This window comes from Monodelphis domestica, chromosome 1 (genome assembly GCF_027887165.1).
Source record: "Monodelphis domestica isolate mMonDom1 chromosome 1, mMonDom1.pri, whole genome shotgun sequence".
Lineage (NCBI taxonomy): Eukaryota > Metazoa > Chordata > Mammalia > Didelphimorphia > Didelphidae > Monodelphis > Monodelphis domestica.
In genome coordinates this window covers 732,008,939-732,036,292 of record NC_077227.1, presented here as the reverse complement: position 1 = coordinate 732,036,292, position 27,354 = coordinate 732,008,939, and the positions used below count along the sequence as shown (strand labels likewise).

The following is a 27,354-nucleotide window of genomic DNA, read 5'->3' as shown; positions in this document are numbered from 1 at the left end:
CTCCCCAAACTTAGCTAAAGGGTTGTACAGAGCTGAATTTTTTCCCTGACATGCAGGTGAAGTCAATAAAAGGGTCAATGTAAGTAAAAGATATCCTTGTAAAATAGCCATGCTTTTAAGTTCCTATTTGGAAAAACCTTTCTTCTTTCTCTCTTCTCTCTCCCCTCCTATGATCCTCCGTCCATGTGGAGGCTAAAACCCCCATTTTTTTACCAGCCGGTTTTTGATCCTGAAGAAACTGGGTTTGCTACCAGAAGCCTGAGTGATGAGATGGCTGGGGTTGTGCATGCAGGTCTGGGGTGCAGAAAGAGTCAGGTAGTGGCTAGGAGTGCGGGGCAGCAATTTTTGGGGCCAGGTGAGCAGCAAACAGCAAACTGGAATAGATGGCTGCAGGCAGGAACACAGGCAGGCAGGGACAGGAAAGAAAGGTTCAAGAAAGTCCGAAGAGGATGGCTGCAGGCAGGCAAGCAGGGAAGGGCTGGGCCATGAGCTGGTGAGCTACCTAATAGCTGGAACAAGCAGCAGCTTTGCGAGGGTAAAATCATTGGCCAGAGAAACGTGGCTTAAAAAATTCTAGGCAGTAGCTGTATTTAGTAGAGAAAAGAATCAGGAGATTGAGATATTTCATTTTTCTGAAGTGGTTGCCAGACTGTGATAGTGAAATCGCCTTTAAAGACTTGTTTACATTAATTTAAAGTCGCCAAGGAATTCACTTATGAAATTCCTAAATGAACACTCAAGTCAGTATGGAGTTTTATTGTGGTTTAATTACAATGGGAGTAAGAAAGAAGGAGAGGGAGAGAAGGAAAGAAGGGGAAAAGGAAAAAGGTTAACTCAACCTTCTGGCAGCTATGTGTTTAAGCCAAATTAGCTGATAAAAAGGACTGCCTGAGTGAAGAGGAAGTAGGGTGAAAGGCAAGAAAATTCAGGAAATTTATTGAGGGAACTCAATATCCCTTCATGGTTGCCAGACTGCTATGATTAAAATTTTTGGGTTTAAGCTGTGGCAGGTAAAAATTAGTTTCTCTGTCAAGGAGTATTATATTTTATGAGGTTTATTTAAGATTAAGAGTTTAAGAAAATACAAGTAAGAAAGCCCATGTCTAGGTGGGCCTAGAGGCCCATTCAACCTCACCTACATCATGAGAGATCCCTCTGCTTGCAAGTGGAAACAGGAAAAGAGAGCCCTAGCCGTAGGTGGAGACTCTTTAAATAAAAATCTGCTCTAGGCCCAGGTGAGATTTCAGTGAGGTTACAAAGCATCCAGGGAACCAGATCAAGGTCTTCTGGGGATTGGATTCCAGGGTTCAAGTCTCCATTTTTACACCACACAGCTGGGAAGTATCTGATGCCAGATTTGAACCTAGGACCTCCCAAATCTAGGCTTGGCTTTCAATCCACTGAGCTGCTCAGCTGCCCCCCAATTTGGTGGTATTTCAATTTAATTTAACAAATATATGAGCCCCTACTATGTGCCATACTGGTGTGCAATTAGGACACAATGACAAAAATCAAAGCAGTTCTTTTCCTGAAGGATTTTATATTCTACTGAGGGTAAACTGTCTACCTACCTATCTACATATGTATGTATGTATGTATGTATGTATCTATCTATCTAGCATACACATACACATATAGATATACATACACATCTATACATATGCACACATCTATATGTGCATGCATATGTCTGTCTATCTATCTCACTCTCTCTCTGTATCTATCTATCTATAGGTATATCCATTCATAACTCTTTTGATAGATATCTCTATTGATAAAGAGATAGACACATCTAGATAGATATATGGATCTAGATAGGTCTAGAAATATAGATATAGACATATCCAGAGGGTCAAAAAGCATTGGTGGACTTTGACGGATGGCACAGATAGAAGTCTCATAATTTCTCATCCAAATTTTAACTGACATTGCATTTCCTGTCATATCACTATCATTCTCCAATAATATTCTACCCATATTTCCATCCTTTGTAACTGAGTATGGTTTGCACTACCTCACAATGTATGTCACAATCTATACCTTTAATTCTCTACTCTGCTGAAAGAAGAGGCATAAGTTTTACCAACTATCCTCTGGGTAACCAGATTGATGATTGCAATGATTTGGATTCCCAGATATTTTAGCATCATTTTCCTTTATACTCCTGTGATCATTGAGTATATTGCTCATTTGTTTTTCTTACTTATCTTCCAATGTTTCTCAGAATTCTTTTGTTTGTTTCTCAAGGTACAATGATAGTCCACTATTTTCACATGCCACAATTAGTAGAATCCTCCACCAATATCTGGGTACCCAATCTGTTTTCTATTTTTATATTCTATTTTCTTCTAGCCTCTTTCTTATCCAATATCTTTCCCCAGTCATTTTCCCCCTTTCATCCCTCCCTGTTCTAACTTCTGGGTATGAAGATCAATGTATGATTATCTCTTTTGATACTTCAGCCCAGGGGTATTCTAACTATCCTACCCACATATTGTAACAAGAATTGTTTTGATTGTTTTTTATGGTATTGTTACATAGAATGATTTTCAGGGTTTATTTGTGATCTGGAAATAATTACTTGGGGAGTGAGAAAATAACTACAGCCAGATTCTGAATGATTTTAGTGCTAGAGAAAAGTGTGTATTTTGCCCTAGAGGAAATATGGAGGCAATATCAATTAGCTTTTTTGACAAAGAAGCTATATGTAGTATACCATATCATCAGAGATATGGAGATGAATGGACTGGGGCTGAAGAAACTATCTAGTTCAATTTTTTATCATTTTGTATATCCCTGGCCCAGAGTATTTAAGTGACTTACCAAAGGTCACACTGGACATAAGATGGATTTGAACTCATATCCTCTGACTATAGAACGAATATTCTTGCCACTGCATCATGATACTTTATTTCAATTACTCCTGAAAGTACAGTGAAACACTAAAAAGTCCCCTCACATAAAGAGAGTACCATTACTCCAGGGGCCATTCAACAACCATTGAAGACACACCACATTTATTGGTGTATACAGAAAAAGCTTTAGTTGCTGTAAGAGCCTTTGCATTGTTAGGTTGATCACTGCACATTACCTTGTTCTGCCTTGGATAGATGATTCTTTGAGAAATAAATAGGGTGTGGTCATGCTAATTTGAAGGTTATCCCCAAGTGCAACCCTATTTGGTAAATATATCAGGAAAAACATACAGGAAAAAAAAATCAATCATCAAGAATTCCATTGCTCATTACTCTGTCTTCTTTTCCTGTAGCTTCGAAAGGCAGTGATGGATCATATATCAGATTCATTCCTGGAAACCAATGTCCCCTTGCTGGTGCTAATTGAGGCTGCCAAGAGTGGGAATGAAAAGGAAGTCAAGGAATATGCTCAAGTTTTCCGTGAACATGCCAATAAATTGGTAGAGGTAAGTCATTATCAATATACTCATGGTATTCTATAAAGGTATGAAGGATTTACCACAGATCTGATATATTATCCTTGGTCCATAGGGACCTCTATTTTGTTTTTCAATAAATTTATACCTGTATTGGATCTGAAACAACAAAGTGGAACATACTTTGCTCTTAATGTCTGGATTCATTCAAAATGCAAATTTGGGAGAGCAAGGAATGAGATGGCAGTTCCCAAGGTCTGACACACTCCTTTTTGATCGTTTTCTGGTTAAATGAAGAGGGAAGGGAGGTTCATGATGGGAAGAAGAGAGATAGGGGATGGAGAAAAAGACCAAAAAGTAAGAAAGAAGAAACAGGGATGGGATGACATAATAGCAAATAGGACAGTGACACCATGTGCCTTTGCACATTCTAAGCAATAAATTGGATATTGGCATGCTTATCAAAGTTTTGGTTGAAGATTGGAGGGAATGATGATATGAAGGATGGAAAGAAATGGAAGTGTTTGACTTTAATATTAATTTATTCTTCTTTTTAAAAAATTAAATATAATTCTATCATATCAAGTAATATGTATAGATACATTTTCAAGTATAAATTTATTGAGAATGATATGGCTTTGATGTCATCATTTTTGGAATTGTGTTGACTCACATTTATGGCTCACTGCTTAAAATGGATGGGAACTTTTGAATTCTTCCTTTGCCTTTTGACCCCTAGCTGTCCTCAGTCAAGCTTTGGGTAGACTTGAAACTGTTATAAGAAGATCTTGGACTCTTTTCTTCTTTTCTGTTTTTTGATTCTTTCCCTAATCCTACCCCCCAACACTGGTTTAAACTATTTTTAGTTAGTCGGTGAAATTATGTAAGCTGTGCTCTTCTCACAAAAGGTGATTTGGATTTTGTGAAAGATTCTGCAGGCATGAGGCTTGGATTATCTTTTCTCATTTATAAACATGGGGGCTAAATTTGCTAATAGTGAGAATGAAGTATGTGGAGTGGCTTTGAGAGTACAAAAGGGAATTATCCAACCTCCTTATTATGAAATAGGTGATATCCAGGTTTCCTAAGGAGGGATGCTGGAAAACTATTACTAAGGTAGTTTGGGGCAAGTTACACCAAGGTAGTTCAGATAATGAAGGAAAAAAGGGATTATGAGTTAGTAGGGGCAACCTCAACCAAGGACAAGAACTTTTTGGAATTACCTCTAAATATGGAGTTTTATGTATGTTAAAATGTAGAAGAAAAATCTTACAAAATTGCTTCAAGGATTCAAAAGAGAATTATATACAGTTGTGAAAGAACTTTTTTAAATTTTTTTTATTTTTACAAAAAATTTTATTTTTATAAAAAAAGTATTGTTTCTAGAATGATTGGATGGAGAAGGTAGAAAACACCAACCAGATGGAAATTTAATAGCAATATTCAAGGTAGCATGAAATGGTGGAATATTCTTTTTTTTTGGTGTTAAAACCCTTACCTTCCGTCTTGGAGTCAATACTGTGTATTGGCTCCAAGGCAGAAGAGTGGTCAGGGCTAGGCAATGGGGGTCAAGTGATTTGCCCAGGGTCACACAGCTAGGAAGTGGCTGAAGCCAGATTTGAACCTAGGACCTCCCGTCTCTAGGACTGGTTCTCAATCCACTGAGCTACCCAGCTGCCCCCATGGTGGAATATTCATGAGATCTGAAGAATTAAAGTCAAGAAGGTGGAAGGAAGAAGGTGAATCTGAAGGGATAGGGAAGCCCTTGGGAAAAGAGACAGAGAAGTGTGGTATTGAATGAATGTTGATTGATTAATTGTTCAGATGGGAAAGAGACTAGAAAAGACACCTCTGACATAAGGATATACTCTTAGAATGTCAGAGAGATGGATAGAATTCAGGACAGACACCAATGGACAATGAACAAAAGATGATGCCTAGAAAGAACTATTTGCCACCACAAACCTTGGCTTTCTTCTCTCTCTCTCTCTCTCTCTCTCTCTCTCTCTCTCTCTCTCTCTCTCTCTCTCTCTCTCTCTCTCTGTCTCTCTCTCTCTCTCTCTCCCTCTCTGTGTCTCTCTCTGTATTACTTGCTTCAGTTCTAAAAAATATCTCCTAAATAAAAAACTAACCTTTATTCATGTCTTTTTTTCTTCATGAGAGTCAGACAAAGTGCTTATAAGCCTGAACTTAACTGCAGATTGGCTCCAAATAGATGTGAAAGTATTTTTTAAACTGAATATTTATATTTGCCCCTTGAAATTTGTCTTCCTTAAAGTAAAGGCAGTCATGAGGAGAAATGACACAATGTATTTAGAGACAGGAATGTGGGAACTTGGATTCCATTACATTGTGAGATCCTTGAGGGCAGGGCCTATTTTCTCTCTCTTTTTGTATCCTCAGTGCTTAGCGCAGTGTCTGGCACATTGTATGTACTTTTGTGGTTGTTCAGTTATTTCAGATATGTCTCATTCCTTATGACCCCACTTGAGATTTTCTTGCAAAGATACTAGAATGGTTTTCCACATCATGTGGATGAGGAATCTGAAGTAAAGGGCATTATAACGTGATTTTCCCAAAACGTCTAATAAGTGACTGGGACTAGCTTTGATCTTCGTTCTTCCTGATTCCAGGTCGGTCTGGCATTCAATCCACTGGGCCACTTAGCCACACAGTATGTGGTATAAGGTATAAGACTCAAAATCATGAGGTTATAAAAGACATTAAAAGCTGAACAGAGGATGTTGGTGTTGATTCTAAATAGAAAAGTAATGGATTTGATTTAAAGGAGGGAGGGTGATGTGGTCAGCTTTGAAATTTAGGAAGATGACTTTGACAGTTAAGTAGAGGATAGAATGGAGTGGGAGGAACTTGAGGCAAGAAAACTAACCTTTAGACTATTGCTCTAGTCCAGGCCTGAGATGACAAAGACCTAAAACAGGATGGTAGCAATTTTATTTATTTTTTAAGTTGCAAAATTATATTTAATTAATTAATTAATTTAGAATAGTTTTCCATGGCTACATGATTCTTGTTCTTTCCCTCCCCTCTCTCTACCCCCCTCTGTAGCCAATGAGCAATTCCACTGGGTTTTACATGTGTCATTGATCAAGACCTATTTCAATACTATTGATATTTGTACCAGGGTGATCATTTAGTGTCGACATCCCCAATCATATCCCCATCAAACCATGTGATCAAGCAGTTGCTTTTATTCTGTGTTTCTGCTCCCACAGTTCTTCCTTTGGATGCGGATAGTATAATTCTTTTTCATAAGTCCCTCGGGAATTGTCCTGGATCATTACATTGCTGCTAGTAGAGAAGGAGGGTAGCAATTTTAGTTGAGAGAAGGGGGCATATATTAGAGATAAAATGAAGGAATGAATCTTTTCCAGAGACAAACAAATTGCCAGGAATTGAATTGTGCTGTAAACTTTTTGATTACTTAGGAATTAATACTTGTATAGTTCAACCAGAAATGACTAACATTCCCACTCTAACAGTCAGATCACTCCTTGCACAAATCATCTTCTCTTTACAGCACCAACTCCCCATTATACAGTATTCAGAGAAGATTATTTTTTTCTATATAATGTCCCCTCTACATTCCCAAAGTGAAGTTTGGGCACATCTAACCTATCAGTTATCATCAGGAGAATCATCAGAAGCTCATAAAGTCTGTGTAATAATGGACTGAATCCTAGTTGGTACCTGCTCAGAGACATATGGAGGGACTTTAAAAGGAATAAATCTCTAAATCTATGGTTTTTAGCCCTTGTATTTGAGTTTATCAATAACAATAACCAACCACACTAGTAGACATTAGCGATGCCTGAACATTTATATGTGTAGAGACTAAAGATTTTTTTTCCCATATAGCATAAGCTCAAGATGAGTTAACAATTGCAAATGGTAGCCACAAAAGTTGATGCAAATTCAGGTTGCTTTAATATGACTCTCAAGTCTATAATAAGGGAGATGATAATCCTCTTTATTCTGGTATATGATACCATATCTGGGATATTGTGGTCAATCCCAGATGAAATATTTTAGGGGATTGACAAGCTAGAGTGTGTCCAGTGGAGTATGACAAGGCAGTGAAATGAGGGAAAAAAAAACATACTTTGTGAAGATAAGTTGAAATGACTGGAGATATTTAGGTTAGTGGAGTGGAAACTTACATTGAGAAATGATAGCTGTCTTGAAGAACTGGGATAATCCTTATTCTGCTGGGCCCCAGAGGTCAGAACTAGGAGCAATAGGTGGAAAATTGAAGGGTGTAGATTTGGGCTATATTGTTGGCAGGAATTTCTTTAGCTCTTGTAGTTGTTCAGTGATGGGTTGAGCTGCCATGTTGGGTGGTGAATTCCATGTCAATCAAGGTTTTCAAGCAATGACTGTATAGGTGACTATTGGGAATCTTGGAGAAGAAAGTTACACTTCATGAAAGTCTTTCATGGTCCTGTGAAATTTAGTGAGGTTTCAGTCTGTGTGTGCTAAGTTGCAGTGCTTTAGTTGAGAGTTAGTCACTGAAGAAATTACAGAGAAACAAGAGGGAATAAATAGCAACATGGAACATGATTATGTCCATGTTCTTTCTTATTCTTGCCCCATATTGGAAACAATCAAAAGGGATGGTGTATTAGTAAATGGTGAAAGCATCTGTGGTGGAGGGATGCTTTTAGCCCTCTTTAGCCACAAGGTTCTTAAAGCCTTGGTCACACTCTAGCATCCTTTAGAGATGTCCAATCTATTTCCCTCATTAGTGCTGTTGGCAACATGCATCTCAGGCCAACTCAGAATCAAAGAAATACTACATAGTGTTAGATACCAACTGATTTCAGAAGGCATTAATGGATATAGGGGAATTAATTTATCAATGCAGATTTTTCAATTACATGCTCATCTTCTGATAACAAGAGAAAATACCGTAGATTTACTAAGATCTTACTCACTTAAAGAATGCATTTTTGAGGGCAACTGCCTCAATCCCTCATCTGTAAAATGAGCTGAAGAAGGAAATGACAGACCAATCCAAGATCTTTACCAAGAGTATCCTAAATGGGGTCACAAAGAACCAGACACCACTGAAAAATGTCTGAATAAAAGATTGTCCTCATCCTTTATTCAATTGTTAATGGGAGCTGAGAGTAGTTAAAGTGTTATTCAGACTAAATCTTGCACAAGGTCTCTGCTTGTGGATTGCTTTAAGAGAGTTGCTTATCTTTAAGTTTGAATTTAATGTGGAGATGCAAATAGCTATTAATAACTTGTTCATTGTTTTATAGCCAGTTTTATATATAAGTATCTATATACATATTTATATACACATTTATATACATGTACATATAAACATATATCTATGTATATGTATATGTCTGGAATGGAGAGAGAGAAGGAGAGACACAGAGAGAGAGAAAGAGAGAGATAGAGACAGAGACAGAGACAGAGACATACACAGAAAGAAAATTGGCTAGGATTGAGGAAAACCTGAGTCCAAATCCCATTTCTGGCCTATATTGAATGCATGATTTGGACAAATCACTAAAACTCTCAGTGCCCTAGTCAATTCACATTTTACAGACAAGGTAGGGGCCAACACACATTGGTAGAAGAGATTTCTTCACTGGAAATGTCCTTCAATCTGATCCTCATTATCAATATTTGTATACATACATTTGCTTATAAATGGATATATGTGTCATGTGTGTATGTAAATACATGCTGGCATGGTATATACACATATGTAGCTGGCATTTGCAAAAGCACCTTACCATATGCAAATATGTATACACAATTTTATTTAATCATAATTGATAATATTTTGAGGATGTTGATATAAATATGACTAAAAGTATTACCCTTTTTACACATGAGGAAACTGAGGTCCCTATTGGTCAAATGATTTCCAAGAGGTTAGACAGCTATTTACTGAAATTGAATGCAATCCATCTGATTCCCATCCCAGTGGTAACTCTATTCTTCTTCACTGACTTCTTGTGAAGAAGAAACTATGTTTACTGCTAATGGCTCATTTTCCACAAATGAGAGGATATTGGCCAACATTTCCCAAGAAATGAATGTAAATTGTGAGAACCTGGTGCTCTAGCAGCATGGGGGATAAAGGCTTTAGATGATGAGACATGTAAATTGCAGTAATGAGGGTAAGGATTTTCCCTGAAATTAGGAGAGGCAAACCTGAGGCAAAGATGATATAACACTGTTTTACAAGGAAGCAGGAATGTTTTGAGTTCTTTTGTTTGCTTGTTATTTAATATTGATACTGTTACTGGTTTATATTTGTATGCATTATTAGCCTCAAAATGTGTCAACATTTAACCCACCACAGTATCATCTGCTGCCTGCCACATGTAATTCTCAAACTGTTTCTATAAGCCGTGAAAGAAAGATGGTAACTCCTTAGCACTTCACTTATTACAAGGGAAGGGCTCAAGGACTAGGCAGAGTTAATGTGAGTAATTTAGACCTCCTCTGGATACAAAGACCTTGTTGAATGTCAATGAATCAATCAGTTAGTCAACAAGCATTTATGAAGCATCATCTGTGCCATAAACTGTACTAAATGCTGAGGATACAAAGATAAAATTGAAATCCTTCTTTTCTTCAAGGACTATTCCTTCTGTTATCGGAGCCACACTATAAGTATATTAAGTATATATGGAATAGTCATAGAATAATTTGGTGGGATGCTGAAGAAGAAGGGATCAGGAAAGTGTGACATAAGAGATTGCACCTGGTGATCCAGAAGTTCATTTTTGGCTGTAGTAAAGAGTTTGTGAAGACAAGCAATGTACGATAAACCTGGAAAGGTTGATTGGACCCAGGTTGGGGAGGGCTTTGATATATAGGATTTGATATTTGATGATACATAGGATTTGATATTTGGTCTTAGAGGTAATAGGGGACCACTGGAGCTTGATAAGCATACATGAGAAGTAACAGTTGAAAATGACACAGGATTGTGATAATTCACATCATTCCCTGTGGGTTCTATGATATGCTCTCATCACCTAGAACCTACCCTTGTTAGAAACTGACTAAATGTAGTGACAATTTATCAATCAGCCAATGAAGAGAAATTTCCACGTCTGGCCCTTGAGGAATTTACAATCTGATCTAGTCAGAGTCAAATCATATTGTGCAAGTAATTCTCAAGATCAAGGTTACTGATGTAGCTCCCTTCTGGGCCAAACTTATTCTTCTAGAGTTTTACCAGGATTTTGAATTAAAGTCATCTTCTAGTAGAGCTCAGCTATTAAGGATGTCACAGTTAAAAAAGGAACACAAAATACAGACTCGTTTCTTCTAGAGAACAATTTGCACATTCATTAAGTAAGGATTTGTCCTTCTCTTTTCCTAAACTAAGAGATCTCATGTATTTTGAGCCACTCTTCTGTCAGAAAATGATAAAATGCTGGAATTTCATATCCCTTGCAGGGACCTGGCCTTGGTCAATATCTTCATACTATTCTGCTTGCTGTCCTGTCATCTTTTTTTTTATTAACATTAACTAATGAATAGCTATCTTAAACAATAATGTAGTAACCAGGACTTTAAGGATTGCACTAATTCCCTTTGCTATAATGAAAATAATACAGTAATGAATTGTTTGCTGTTTCAATTTTGGTTGGGACATGAGTATAATCCTAGAGGAGTATTTTAGGATTTATCCCCTGGAGGAGAGACTAAACAATGATAAGGGTTTATTTTTCCTCATCTTATCATTTAGAAGTTCGCCTCATTCTCTTGATATCCATTAATGCCAGAAACAAATAGATATTCGGGAAGACATATTATGTTTTCTAGGCAACTTGCAGGAACTATTTACAATTGCAGAAACTGTCATTCATCTATCGGTTGCTGAACACTACAACTCATATGGTTTTATGACTGCAGATGAGCGGGGGCGGTGGTGGACAGATGTCCAACATAAAATAACCCTACCTCTGACTGATTTTTTTTTTGTATGAAGTGAATCATTAGCCAAAGGAAGGTTTCTCTCCCTCCAGATTATTTTCCTGACCCTGTTCTGTGCTGACATCCTACGTTACTCACCTGGAAAATAGGAATAATAATAGCATTTGTCTCCCAGGCTTGGTGTGATGATAAAATGAGATGATATTTGTAAAATGCTTTGCAAACTTTAAAGTGTTATATAAATGCTGGCTAATTTTGACTTGTTTCTTCTTAACTCAGTGTTTCTTACATTCTGAAGCAAATGTATTTTGGACTTTGGTTTCTAGACTTGGTCATTTATTCTCCTTTTTGATCTCCGGGTCAGATGGTTGGTAACTCAAGGGCAGAGATTGTGTTTTGCTTCTTTCATATCCCCTGCACTTAGTACAGGATTAGTGTGATGCACATATTGGGTACTTAATAAATGTTTCTTTGTTGTTTGAATGGAGGAGAGGATCAGATTTTAATTTTATTAGATAAGGAAAATCCCAGGTAAACAAATTATCTCTACCAGTTCAGATCTCAACGTTCTCCACAACTATTAGTCTTAGAGATGTCTAATATGCTCAGCGCATGAAGAGACTTTCCCAGGGGCACATAATCATCATCATTCCCACCATCAAAATAGACCACATTTATATTATCTTTTAAGACCCCCCCAGCCTCCCTACAAAATTTATCTTGTATTTTAGTACCAATTATAAACAGAAGAGTGACAAGGGCTAGGTAATCAGAGTTAAGAGACTTGCCTAGAACTATACCAAATGTTACAAGGTTCAAGGGCTTTACTATTTTAACTTATTTGATTCTCACATTTGAAGAAATTGAAGCTGAGGCAGGGTTTATTGATTTGACCAGGATCACTCAGATAGTATCTGAACCTGGATTTGAACTGGAATCTTCCTGACTTCACTTCCAACCTCTAAGATTGGTGTTATGATAATGTATCCTAGATTTTCCGCTTTACTCTGACAACACCTCTTTCTTCAAAGAACTGATATTCTAGGTAGGAGGAGGATGTGAGAAGGGTAGATAAAGGAACATGATTAGAGAAAGAGTTTTTGTTTAGTTGTGTCTGATTCTTTGTGACTCTGTGCACCATATTGTCCATGGAATTTTCTAAGGTAAGACATTGGCATGAATTGCCATGGATTAAGGGAAACAGAGGCTAGAGTCACACAGTAAAGATTTAAGGCTGGATTTGAACTCAGGTCTTCCTGATTACATGTTCAGGGTTCTATTTATTGTCACCTGTCATACACACAAAAAGAGAGGAACACAACACAATGTATGCTTGAGTACTGGATTATTATGTGTAGTCTCACTTGTCACAATGTGCCATGTGTCATGGTCTTCAACTTGTTTAGGTTGTAGCTGTAAATCAATCATCATGCATTGGTTGAGTGTCTACTGTGTGTCAGACACTTTGTAAGGGAAATAGAGATATAAAGGCAAAGTTGAGAAGGCCGTTGCCTAGAAGGATCTTATTTGTTCTAGGCAAGAATTCATGGAACACATAAAGATTAAACAGGACATTACCAGCATAGGAGAGTATTCTTTAACTAAATGATCTCCTTTGAAAACAACTCATTATACCCAAATAATCATTTCCCCCATGGAGTTACAATATGGAGGAATCTAATAAACCAATTTTCTCCAGAGGATTTTTCATTTGAAGTCTGATGAGTATGAGCGGTTGTCTTATACCCCAGACCAAAGGCTCAAGGTTTCTTGAGGGAGAGACCGTAAAGCATTGAAAAGATGGCATTCCCAGAAACCATTTTCCTAGGATGTATGTGCCCCAGATTTTCAGGGAAAATGTCGTGACGGTCTCCAACACAGAGACTTAAGACTTGGGTGTTGTTATGGAAGCCAAGCTTTTATAGTTTTCTCTGGTTCAGTGGTTTTTCAAGCTAAAAATAAGCTCCCTTCTGACCTATCACATCTCCCCACTCAGCTGAAAGAGGTTGTTTTGATACCGACAATCAAGTGTTTCAAAAAGTCAAGTCTTTTCAAGTAGATGCCTCTAGGCAGCTCTGTTAGAGTTCTAATCGGTATCATCTCTTTAAATAAATCTGCAACTTACATCCCAGCAGGGCCATTTTTGAAGAAGGCAGTCTGGGAATGTAAAATGGGGCCATCCTCTGGCCCCAGTGGTGGACCAATACAGTTTTCTTGATTTTCTTTCTGGTAGAAGGTGGGATCTTGGCTCCTTCCTGGCATGGCCTGAATTTGGGTCTGATCCAGGATAGCAATGAAAATGTCCACACCAGCCTATTAAAGAAAATCATCACGAGTAAAGTTCATTCTATCAGGTGAGGGTCAGAATTGAGATAAGAAGCATGGGAGACATAAGGTAATTGGCAACAACAAGCAATTAACAGAATCACAGGATTTATATTAAAAAGATTATTGAGCCCAGCTATGCCATTTCACAGATGAGAAAAATTAAATCCAAAGACATTAATTGGCTTTCTCAAAGTTACTAAGGTAGTGAATAGCAGAGCTACATTTAAAGCTCATGTTTCTTGGATTCCACATCCAATGTTGCTTCCATTAATGATTTTTAGGGAAGAAACATTCTGATACAAGAGCAACTGCTGCTCAGATGATTTAGGGTTGATAGGAAACTTAGAGATCATTTGATCCAATGCAACACTATTTTCTAATATAATAACTGAGGTTCTTTAAGGGAAGATAACTTATATGAGATCACTTAGTGTTGATAACCCAAACTAAAGAATTAATGCAGAGGTATGATTTGAACCTTTGAATTTGAGGCAACTAGGTGGCACAGCAAATAGAGTATCAAGTCTGGGGTTGGGAAGGCTCACTTTCCTTAGTTTAAATCTGGCTTAAACATTTCTAGCTGTGTAACCACAGGCAAGTCACTTCCTTTTGTTTGACTCAGTTTCTTCACCTATCAAATGAGTTGGAGAAAGAAATGGAAAACCATTCCAGGTTCTTTGCCAAGAACATCCAATATGGGATCATGAAGAGTTGGACAAGACTGAAGAAGACTGAATCATAATAACAACATGATTTGAGCCAAAGTCTCTTGATAACTGATTTCCTTTCTACTACCATATATCACACTTATCTCAAGAGGAGTTTGGGTTCATGATCTGGAGTATTAGAGAAGCAAACAGGTCCCTAACATGGAGATGAGGGCTGGATAGATACAATATGCTCTGCCCTAGCTGTGAACTTATTTCACTTCCTAGGTGGATCTTCTTTATTTGATTAGAAGACCTCTGAATTCCTTTCCATTTGTGTGATCCTATCATTCTGTAATCCACAGATTCATGGAATCACCAAATTTCCATGCCCGAATGATTACCTCTGACCCTCTGATCCATATCAAAATCATAAATGGAATCCTGCTATAACCTGCCTAATAAGTAGGAGTTCAGTCTCTAAGAATCCCAGTGAGGGATAATCCATTAAATTCTGGATCATTCTATGATATTTTTGGACACTTTTCATTGTTAGGTTTCTCCCTTTCCCTCATATCAAAATCAATTTACGTCACTGAGAATTTTCTATCTTTCATCTGGATCCAAACTGAATAAGTCTAATGTTTCTTTCACGTGACAAACCTTCACATATTCCAACAGAGTCATCATTACTCTCTGGAATCTTTTCTTCTTCAGATTAAATATATCTTGGTCCTTCAATGAATATTTCTCTGGTTTGGACTCATAGCCATTCACCGTACTTATATCTTCTAAATACTTCCCAAGTTTTTGGTATCCTTCCTTAACTGCAGATTCCCCAAAGATGTTCTAACTAGAGACTAGTACAGAGGGACTATTTCAGGACAGTCTCCAAAGTGATATATTGCTAAATATTGTCTAAGATGACATCAGCCTTTTTGTCTTCCACATCACAGTTATCTCATTCTGTGTTTACAATTTATTAATCCCCACCCCAGAATTAGTATTATTTTCAGATAAGCTTCTATTTAACTCTATATCCCCAATATTATAAAGTCAGTCATTTGAAAGTAATATAAAGACTTTGAACCCAAAGCACCAAGAAATAGAATGGTAAAATAGCTCCAAAACCATCCTTTGATTTTATAGGAAGACTTGGGTTCAAATGTTATCTTTGGCACATACTGGTCACATGACCCTACCTAGGTAAATCACTTAACCCATCAGTATTGTTGTTTCAAATCTACATGAATTCTTGGAATTATTTACAAAAACAAATGAACAGATTCACCTCCCTGAAATTCAATGAATATTGATTGATTTATTCTTCTCTTTTCCAACTTTCATATTATTGGATTCAGTTCAATATTCTACCTAAATTTTTTTGGATCCTGACTGTCATTTGGTTCATTAGTTATTTTTCCCAGCTTTGTGTGATTAACATATTTGAGAAACGTGTCTTTTATAGATTTTCTTTTCATTGCAGAACATTTCTCCTTTCCCAGTATGTCTCTTTGCTCATTGGATCCTGACCATAATGTGTGATTTCATTCTCCATTCTCTCTCTTGAGTAATTTTGGGAAATGGTGGGTAATCTTTCTTCTAGTCACTCAGTATCTGCTCTCTGGCCTCTGAAACAGTTCACTTGGTTTTGTTGGTACCAAGAACAACTTGGCCCAGACTCAAGTAGAGTGAGTAAAGCATATTTCTTCTCAGGTAATTGAATGGGTCAATTCTGTCAGCTTCTCAGTGGTGTAACCATTGCAAGCAGACCATTGAACCTTTCTTCAGGTTTGTAAGCTTCTAATATTTCTTGAAAGGTTGGTTTTATCTTTGCACAGAAACATCCATTTCCCCAGCTGTTTTGAATGAATTTTTTAAATGTAGAAGTGCTCACTGTTTTCCCTTTGTTTGGGTAAGCCTTCTATTTTTAGGAGTAACGATAACATTTCCAAACCAGAAAACAATTAGTCAATTGTCACGAGTTTAACTATGACTCAGTGACAAGTTCAGTTTTGCTATAATAAGCATTTGTTTTGCAGCTAATATTTTTTCAATGATTCCTTCTCTAGAGTCAGTGAAAGGCTTTTCTATAGACTGAGAGAATTAATAAAGGACACATCAGTGCTGACCTGACTCTACAAATCCAAGATGGGAATTGAGAGAATTCAAAATATGATCATCTCAGACATTTTAGGGAATTTTCCTTTAATTTAATTTAATTCCAATTCCTGCTTCCATTCTAATTGAGAAGAAAGCAAAATGAGCTATTAGTTTCAAGTCAGACATTTGGAATTTTGAGTTTTCTGATTTGTTGGTGAGTATGTTTGACTGTCCTACCATAACATCCAAAGCAACTGGAAGATTTTGATCATATTTGAAATAATCCCCAAAGGCATCACTATATACTTCCATTGTGTTTGTGCTTGTCTGCCTTCTTGAAATATTGTTGATAAATATATTCAGGAAGGAAGATGTTTCATTATTTTCAATGGATTTTAGTGAAATGTGACAGCTGAATAAAGGCTGAAGGGATTTTAAAGGCTGATTCGACCATCTTAAACACAAATGAAACATTGCTTATAATATATTCAGTAAAACCACTGACCATATTCTTTGGTCATGGATCAGTGCATGTTACTGTACCTGAATGAGGTCTTCAAGACCTAGGACAAAATTATTCTCTAATAGTATATAAAATCCTTGGGGATATGGACTTTTCATTTGTCTTTGTATCCCTAGTTTCTAGTACCATATCTGGAATTTTGTGGGTCCTCTATAAATGCATGTTGAAAGGCATCCTACTTTGACCAGCTTAAAATTGTATTTAAAATATTATTTAAAACCGTGTAACTACTTTTTCCCTTGCCTTCTGCATCCATAGGCAAGGTAATATGAGGAAATGAATCAGAGAAGAAAAATCCAATTTGATTTGGTTCCTTGGGTGGCTATTGAAGACAACTTTCAGAATGCCAAATATATTTCTTTATTTTCCCTGGATGCTCAATTAAACAAATTCCTCTAGGATTTAGTCTCCATATCTGTGAAAAATTTGATGGTTCACACCAAAATGGACACTGTGCCCTATTTTATTTAAGAATTGTTCCTGATGAGTGCCTGCTTTCATTATTCACATATAAAACAAAGAGATTTATTAAAGAAAAGCAATGTTTTGTTCATTGAGTTTTTTAGTTAAAATCTTACTTTTTTCCCTTAGTAACAACTCTAAGACAGAGGAGCAAGAACAAGACAAATAGGATTGAGTTTATTGACCAGGATATAAAAAGGTTAGGAAGTATCTGAGGCCAGATCTGAATCCAGGTTCTTCAAACTTGGAGCTGGGAACTTTATCTACTGAACCACCTGGTTGCCCCAGCAATGACTTTTAAAAGGATGTTATGTGAACTTCCTTGAATGTGGCTATCTCCTTATACCTGACTCACCATCAATAATACAGAAAAAGTACATTATGAACAAGTAAAAAAAAAAAACCTGATGTTAGCAGCCGGTGATAAAAGAGAGAATGTAAAATTATTTATGTTTCACTATTTTATAATAGCTAATATTTATAGTTAACATTTTTGTAGGGCTTCCTATGTGTTAAGAACCATGCCAAATGCTTTACAATTATTGGCTCATTTAATCCTTACAACAACCCTGGGAGATACATGTTATTATTATTATCCCTATTTTGCAAATGATGAACTGAGATGAATAGAAGTTAAGTGCTTTGCTCAGGATAACACAGAAAGCGAGTTTCTTAAGCCATCCTTGAATTCTGTTCTTCCTGGTCCTCTATCCACTAGGCAACCCAGTTTCCTCAAGAAAATGATCTCCAAAACTGAAAAAGTAGAACAAAAAGATAAGAGAAAACCAAATATTGACATAAGCAAACAATATCTAGTCACTTGAAATGAATTTAGCTTCCTAAGTCAAGTGAATTACAGACCAAAGCATTGAAAGAAATCACAGATACAATTACAAAGACCCATGATCAGTAATCTTTAAGGAAACATGGAAAATGAATGAGCTACCAGATTAAAGATTGCTGCAATTTTCAAAACTAAGGGGGGGGGGATTGTTCCTTAAGAACTCTTAAAGTTTATATCAACCTTAGAAAACATCTCAAGTTGATTATTAAGTAGATGTTTATGTGTCCTTAGAAAGTGGTGATCACTAGGAATCAGCATGGGTTCAATAATTATTAAGCATACAAATGACATTCCATGTCTTAGCAAATGGAAAATTTAGAATCATTAAGTGAAAGTTACAAATAAGGTAATTTTGAATCAATATATGGAAACATTTTCTAATAATTGAGTTAGCTGAAATTTGATTGGGCCACCTTAAAAATTGTTGTAGGTGTCTTTGTGGGGGGGGGAGAGAGTTTGATTCCAATTGCAATAACAACATGTAAGGAATTTTTGAGAGGAAATTCAAATAATGGAGTGCAGATTGGACAAAATGACCTCTAGTTTCTATTTCAATTCTAAGATTCCATTATCATAATTATTATTCCCATTTAAAATTGGTTCCATGCCTTTGCTCCCTTAATTTCCCTGCTTGGAATCTATTTCCAGCTGTTTTCTACTTAAAGAATTTCTTCTTTAAAGATCCATCTTAAGGTTATTTTCCTCTAAAAAGCTATCTCAACCTTTCTAATCCTGGTTGATGAAGCTCTCCATTGACCTTAATTCTGCACCACTCATTTGGCACTTACCATACGCTGACTCAAATTATTATTTTTGAATATGGAAGTTCTTTTTTCACAATTATTTTATCTATCTAGGGCAGTTTTTATGTCCTCTGCTGACCTGTATTCTCTACACTGAACATATACATTGAACAAATTAAATGACTGATAATGAATTTGATGGTAATAAAAATGATAGTGTTGATGATGATGGGCAAATTCATTTCACTTGCAATCATAGTATATTTCAATGACTTTATATAGAAATCTTGTTCCACATTCGTGGAAAATAATGAGCCAGGGTAGTTGCATAGAAAAATGGATGGGCAACTAGGTGACTCAGTGGATTAAGATCCAGGTCTAGAGATGGGATGCCTTTGATTAAAATCTGGCCTCAGACACTTCTTAGATGTTTGACCCTGGGCAAGTCACTTATCTTCCTTTGTTTAGCCCTTTCTGTTATTTTGCCTTGGAACTAATACACAGTATTGATTATAAGACAAAAGGTAAATGTTGAAAAAAAGGGATTGATTTTGTCCAAGTTGACTGTATTTAAAAAGTCACTGAGTCCAATTCTTTAGTTCTTATATCTCTGAGCCACTTAGAGAAATATATATTACTTAGGAATATTACCTTGCACTAGAAAAAAATATTACCTTGCACATGTTTTCAAGATGGTTACTAGGAAGGTTATGAACAGGTTTCAGTAACATAGTGAAAGCCATGGCACCCAAAGAATACTTATTAATTTACTGGTGGTCAGTATTCCATTATTAGATCAAAAAGGAACCTGGCAGGTTATCCTGTCCATATTTTTATTTTATTTATGAGAAATGAAGGCTTAGTAGGTAAAGCAATTATCCTATGCTGACACAATTGGTTAATGAGTGAGTTGAGACCAGGGAATCTAACTTCTTCTGCACTCCTTCCATCATACCATGTCACGTTATCCCCATTCAAAGACAAGTGACCCTGGGAGGGGTAACAACTGCAAGTATTTCAGTATTTTTTTCCTTATTGTTAATGAAGGAGATGACTGAGATCAGGTTCTGGAAGAGAACTATTTCCTGGCTGTGAACAGTAAAAAGGCAATTCAGAAGATTCAAAGATAATGAAAAGAGGAAGAAGGGGGGAACCAAAGAACTACTTACTTTGGTGACTTTACCATGTTGGTGGGGAAGGCTCAATGCTAGCAAGAGAAAAACCATAGAAGAATTCTTGCTTTTTCCATCCAGCAGAGTGTAACCTCTTTGAGGAAAGAGAATACTTAATTTTAGGATTTTATCTTCCATATCCGGCATGATATGTAACATGACAGGTGTTTTGTTAATTTTTATCAAAAGAAATTAAATTGGAGAGGCAGCATGACATAGTGGATAGGGCACTCTGTGTGGAATCAAGAAAACCTCAGTTCAAATGCTACCTTAATCACTTATTGGCTGCTTGACTCCAGGTAATACATGAAACCTTTCTGTGCCTTGATTTTTACATTTGTAAGATGAAGAGGTTGGATTCAGTGGCTTTTGATGTCCCTACCTACTCTAGAATAATGAACTTATAAATGGAAATGATGGGGTCCAAACTCATCTGGTCCCTTTATGGTCCAATGGCATCCAAATCCAATTGGTCCCTTTATGGTTGCCTTTGAAGAATAATTTATATACTGAAATTCAATGGTTAATCTCAGTAGGCTTCGTTTTAATATTGAGCTTGCATGGCCTTTGTTTGAAGGATCAATGAAAGAAAACTCTTCAAACCTTCTTATTCCTTAGCAACTATTGAATGGAGTAGAGCAGCTCTAGATTTTTCACTGACCTGCCTTTTAGAAGCAATCAGTGCATGGTACCACTTTATCAGAAACTTGCTATAAATAGTTTTCAACAAGATGTGTCTGCATTTAATTTATTTATTTTTGTTTTTTTCTTGCTCACATATTGCTATAGAAATGTGGTAGGAAACAGAGACTGTAATTGGGGATATCTTTTAAACTGGATGATGTGATAATGATATTCAGAGGAGGTTTTAGACATACAGCCAGCTCAAGTTTGGGTTCAATTTGTTCAAATCAATTAGAAGAAGCAATTATCGAAATGTCTATCAATGAACAGTTAATCAGTTATCTTCTGGGCACCTTGGTGAAGGCTAGGCATCATGGTTAGTACAGAAACCTTTGGGGTAAACCCAGAAAAAACAGTAACTACTCAAGCCCAAAATCATTCTGAGAGGAAAGTGTTCTGGCAACCAAGACTAAACAGATACTTGGAAGAAATTAAACAGCAGATTCAAAATGTCATGTTAAAGGAAACAACAGCTAGAGAGAGGAAAAGTGAAAAAGAGAATTAATGGATTACTGTGTGTAGCTGGTTGTAAACATTATTAAATAATTGAACTGCTTGGAAATGAGAATATATTAAACAAAAAAAGAGACCCTGAGACAAGAAATATTCAAGCAAAACCCAACTACACCTTTTATTGAATTATGGGGAATCGGGAGGTAAAAGTGTTTCTTAGAGGAACGTGGACTGAAGATAAACCTTGAGTGAACAATTGATCAGATTTGAGTAGATGGAGAGACTGGAGAGATGTATGGAGATATTTAGAGAGAAGAGAAATGGTGAGGTATGAATGTATATACATATTTACATAGATAGGTATATATATGGGCTGCTATAGACTTTGAATCAGGAAGACTCATATTCATGAGTTTAAATATAGTCTCATATACCTACTAGTTGTATGAACCTGGACAAGTGACTTTAACCATTTGCCTCAGTTCCTCATCTGTAAAAATGGTCTGGACAGGAAATGGAAAACCACTTCAGTATCTTTACCAACCTCCCACCCCCAAAGTCAGAACACAAAGTATTGAAGAATGCTTATATCTTTGGTATACGGAGTGTCAGGGAGAACTAGCACCCCTTGTGTGAGGGGTTTGGCGAGCCCTTTGCAGAACTATTCAACCACTTTTTGTGTTTGCCTTTTCTCCAACTCTCACCTGTGGCTCCAAAAAGCTGTGGCATTTTCAGTGGCCTCACCCTGGTAAAATCATTTCAGCAGATGGGCTAAGCAAGGTTGAGGATGAAGGACAGGTCTCATTGACTTCAGTCAGTTAGAAGGGTATTTATTCTAGGCATTGAAGACTTCCCTTGGTGGAAGTGGTAGGTGAGAACAACTTATTCCAATGGCAATGAAGATGGCTGAAATTGGCACCTTGGAGGGCTTATAGCTTAATTAGACATTGAATATACCAAACTCATCCACTGTATCTGAAACATCCCCAGTGGTCCTGACTCTTATCTTTCCACTAGACTACCATGGCTCTGAAAGAGAGAGTGAAACATGACTTTGTGTAATTCTGAACAATTAATCCAGTTCATGCCCAAGTCAAGACTGTCACTTCATGAAGCCACTGGTACTCTTTGAAAATGAAAAAATGAACGGCATAGATCTACATATATGGATCCAAAACAAATATGTATGTGTCTATAGAGAAAGGTCCTGTAAATGCTACCTGCTCAGAACTGATCCAAAATTCATATCTACATGTATGCATAGCTATGGAAACATCTAAATGTATATACACATATATTTATGTGCAAATCTCTATGTATACCTTCTCATTAACACACACCCTCAAAAATAATATTTGCTATTAGTTTAGGACACTGAAGGACTTGGCTTATACAGTTCAATGTGAAGAGGTTTTTTTTTTTCCCTGACCTAAAAATAAGGTTGTCACAGCAGAATGATTATCTTTGAACAACATCAATGGGAAAGTGTCCTTGGGACTGTGTCTGAGAGGCTTACTGAGAATCATTGATTCAATAGCTTTGGCTTCAACTAGACAAGGACTTTCTCCAGTCTAGTTATATGTCCCTGGTGGGTCACAATCCTCTTTCTTACTTCAATATTTTGTGGATCATGATTTTATTCTTTTTGGTATTCCCTTCACAGATATTGGGAAGAACTCCATTAAATCTTAGTTTGAGTTGCTATGGAAAAAAGTGACAAGCAAACAAACAAACAACAACAACAAATCATAACATGCCTACTGGTAACCACTCAGCTAAAATATACACAATTCTTATCTAGGCTAATACTCAGAATCTACTATTATTGGCAAGGATCTCTAGATCTTTATGCCAAGTTCCTGGTACACAATAAACATTTAATAAATGCTTATTGACTGACCAGTTCACTAACATTGTTTCATTGACATTATCTTGAATAACCTACAATTTCAAGTCATGATAGGAAATCAGAATAGGCATTTTTTAAATACTTACCTTCCACTATGGAATCAATAATATGTATTGGCTTCAATGCAGAAGAGAGGTAAGGGCTAGGCTGTGGGGGTTAAATGAATTGTCCAGGGTCATATAGCTAGGGAGTGTCTGAGGTCAGATTTGAACCTAGGACCTCCCGGCTCTAGAAAGAATAGACATTTTTTGAAGGTATAATCTGCTTCCTCTTTTGTAACTGCCTTCTTCTCTGGTCTCAGCTGGTATTGGATTATACCTGAATAAAAGGGAAGTTAGATGATTCTTGTTTTTACCCACTTCTTTGCTTTGGACTTTTATTATTTGATCAATTACTTTCATTTGTTCTTTTATCCCTCATTTGTATATTTGAAGAGTAGGCAGTATAGTGGAACAAGTGTTACATTTAGGATAAAAAAACTTGGGTTCAAATCTCAGCTCTGTCACTTACCTTATATGAGGGTGGTAAAGAGGTCTATCCTTCCAGGGCTTCCATTTGATTATCTGTAAAATTAGAGGGACTGTACTAGATCAGTGGTGTTAAACTAAAATAAAAATGGATCCCTGTTGGCTGCATACAAATTTAGAAAACTACAAATTACCATTAACTATGCTTTATTGTCTTTTATTTATTTTATTAAATATTTCCCTATGATATTTTAATTTAATTCTGTGTGGACTTTGGAGGGTTGGGGGCTTCATGCAGTCTACACTCTGTGAGATTGGCCTCTCTGTACTTGATGACCTCTAAGATCCCTTCCTACTCTTTGTGAGCATTTAATGTGATCTTGGGTTAAGTGAAGAAAAGCATAACTTCTGGGAATAGAGATTTAAATTTCCTTGTATTCGGCCCTCATCAGACCTCATGGGGAGTATTGTGTTCTCCATTCTCCATTTGAAGGATAAGTTGAAGTGTGTCCAGAAAGGAATGACCGGAGTGGTGAAGAACCTTAAATCTATGTCATCTGAGTGTCAGTTTAAAGAAATAGGGATATTTAACCTGAAGAAGAAAAAATCTGAGGGATGAGGGGAATAATAGCTAGCCATGTTTACGGAGAATATGTCCATATGGAGAACTGTTCTCCACTTAAAACACACCATCAACACAGTAATGTCAGGCACAATTGACATAAAATAGGGCATATTTTTCAGGGAAACAATTTAAATCCATTATGGTTCTGCCTAGCCTGAAATCAATCATCATCTCTACTAAATATGGCTTCCAAATTGAAGAGAAAATAAAATCAAAATATCTTCTTAATCATTTATTTTACATAGACAATATAAAGTTATATAGCACCACCCAAAAACTCATTGGAATGTTTCTTCATCTTTTTCTCTGATATCAATATGTTTAGATTCAATAAATGTGAATTTTTAACAAATGCTAAAAAAACAGTGGCTTAAAATTTTGACCCTGAATCCAGAGGTAAAACTGAATCAACAGATGAAAGCAATACTTACAAGGGCAATACTTACAATATCTTCCAGGTAAGGCCCATAGGTTCAAGTCTATCAGGCACAAAGCTATGGCCAAATATGATAAGAAACTTATTGTTATCCTAAACTCAAAGTTGAATGGATGAGGATATTTATAGCAATGAACAACTTTGTGATCCCATTTTAATGTATACATTTAGAACTATAAAATGGGTCATAGAATATTTGAAAAGACAAAAATCCATTCTCTATTAAGAAAACACAGATTACCTCACTGTGAGAAAACTATAGAGATGTTGATAATTCTGTGTTAAAAGGGAAGCTAGGTAGAACAGTGGATAGAGCACCAGGCCTGGAGTCAGAGAGTCTTGGTTCAAATCTGATCTCAGGTACTTCTACAGCTGTGTGATCCTGAGAAAGTCATTTAACCCTGATTGCCTAGTTTTTTTTTCCCTTGTGACTTAGAAGTGATATTAGGATAAGTGGTAAGCATTTTTTAAAAGTTCTATATCAAAAAGGAAGAAGACTGATGGATATTCTTAGAGCTGATGGTAAAAAAAAATCCAAATTTTATAGAACTCTTGATGAGACAAGTAGATTTCAAGTAAGGAAACAACAGTAAAGGCTGATAACAGTTATATGCCATTGCATTTGTCAAATGTAATCACTAGCGATTTACCTATAGATGGATCCTAGTATATGGCGAACATCCAAGTTTCCAATTGAAAAGTCCTCTAAAGTGTCAGACACATGAACTCAGCCAATAATGTTGAGACAAAGAATCATTGAACAAATTACCAAGTCGGGTGGATTTATTTGTGAAAATGGATGGGTTTATGGTGGCAATTCTGGACCAGATGATAGCCTCTAGAAACTGTAACTTAATGAGTCTGGATTTAGAGATCAATGAACATTATTCAAAGAAACAGAAACTGTGCAATATATTACTGGATGCTGTAGCATTTTACAGAAAACCCAGTAGAATACAATAACAACATTAATAATAATAACAAGAATATAGTGCTTTATATTAATAAAATACATCACATACATTCAGTCATAACAATAGCCATGTAAAATTCTATTGTTATTATCTCTATTTTATAGAAGGGGAAAATGAGGATTTAAGGGAATAATTGACTTGCCAAGTTTTACTTACCTAGTAAATGTCACAACATGGGAGTCAAACTCAGGTCTTCCTTTCTCCAGGTTCAACACTTAATCCACTCTTAATTTCTGCTTGTGGATAGAAACCAATTATCTTTCAGGAACTGTAAAAGTCAAATCCTCCTATCATGAATATAGACTTCAAATTGTCTTCTCAACCTTCATAAAACTTCAGTTTCCACATGTGACTGTATCAAACAGCATGATCTTTGATGGCTTCCAGCATCAGGGAATGTTTTTGCCTTTCCTTGTATATCTAGTATATGGGAGAGTATCTGGTTAATTGTAAATGTTTATTGTTTCATTAAAAAATAAACTAAAAAAGATGTATAGATAAGTGGGAACAATGTGAGTTGTGATCTCTGATCCTAAGGCAGAGGATGTCTGCTTCATGTGTGTATGTTTTGTGTGTGTGTGTGTGTGTGTGTGTGTGTGTGTGTGTGTTGAGGAAATGTCCAGAAGGCATGAGGGTTCAAACTATTAGTAGCCAATGAAAGACAGAGACTCTCAGAAGATGTTAATTACTTCAAAGTCATAGATTTTCCAGTGGGTTTATTATGTGAATGGTCTTGACTGCCAAGCTAAATATTTTGTACCTTAGGTAGTTCCAGACTAGTCATTGAAGGTTACTGAGTAGAAGAGTGACATGATTAAAAATAAATGAATAAAATAAGAAAAATATGGTTTAGTGTGATTAATATGCATTGATTTACTTTAATACTATTTCCTCCTTAAATGTAGAAAATTTCCAAATGTCAGGAAGGGCATCTTGCTAAATACCAATAATCTCTAGTTCACCCTATCAAAAATGTAGTCATAAATTACATAATTATTATTAATTATCATTTCTATCCTACTGTACATTTGCAGAGAAAAAACAAAGGTAAAATGTGTATTTGACATTTGTGCAAAACTGAGACATCAGAATGTAGATGAAAACAAGAAATCTGTGAGCTGGGGGTCTTGTGTCCATAAAAAGAGAATGTCAATCCAGAAAGGAGCAAGTGTCCCTCTTTTTGAAGCTAGATAAAATAAGGTAGAAAAAATGTGGACTTTCAGAAAGACCTCATGAAAGTTTCTTGGGGATATTAACCTTAACCAGATATTCACACAGACTGATGTATAGATCTGAGATTTATAATAGGGGCCACATGCCTAAGAAACTGTTTAAGGAATATCTGAGGGTTTTAACAGATTTCAAACTCCAGATGTGTTACCATATGATGTGATATTGTAGCCAAAAAAGAGTTCTTGAGAAGTTGGGCTGCATTAGGAAAGGCAGATTTTCTAGAGATTAGGAGAGGATGAATGTTTCTGCTGTCCTTTACCCTTGTTAGCTTGTTTCTGGGGTATTAGGCATGATTCTGCCTGCCACTATTTTGGAAGGACATTGTTAAGGTAGAATGTATCCAGAGGAGGGAAGCCAATAGAGAGAAAGGAACTAGGGCTCTTTAGTTCAGAGAAGAAAGGATTCAAGTAGGGCAAGCTAGT

At 36.4% G+C, this 27,354-nt stretch overlaps 1 protein-coding gene across 5 annotated transcripts in view; it reads left to right on the top strand.

Moving 5' to 3' along the window:
• The window catches only part of CTNNA2 (catenin alpha 2), a 1,548,366-nt gene that overhangs the window by 1,209,448 nt on the left and 311,564 nt on the right, over positions 1–27,354 (top strand). For all 5 annotated transcript variants that reach the window (XM_056824737.1, XM_001364449.4, XM_007477790.3 and 2 more), the window contains exon 9: positions 3,269–3,421. In XM_056824737.1, coding sequence (XP_056680715.1) covers positions 3,269–3,421 — 153 coding nt within the window. The remainder of the gene's footprint in view (positions 1–3,268; positions 3,422–27,354) is intronic.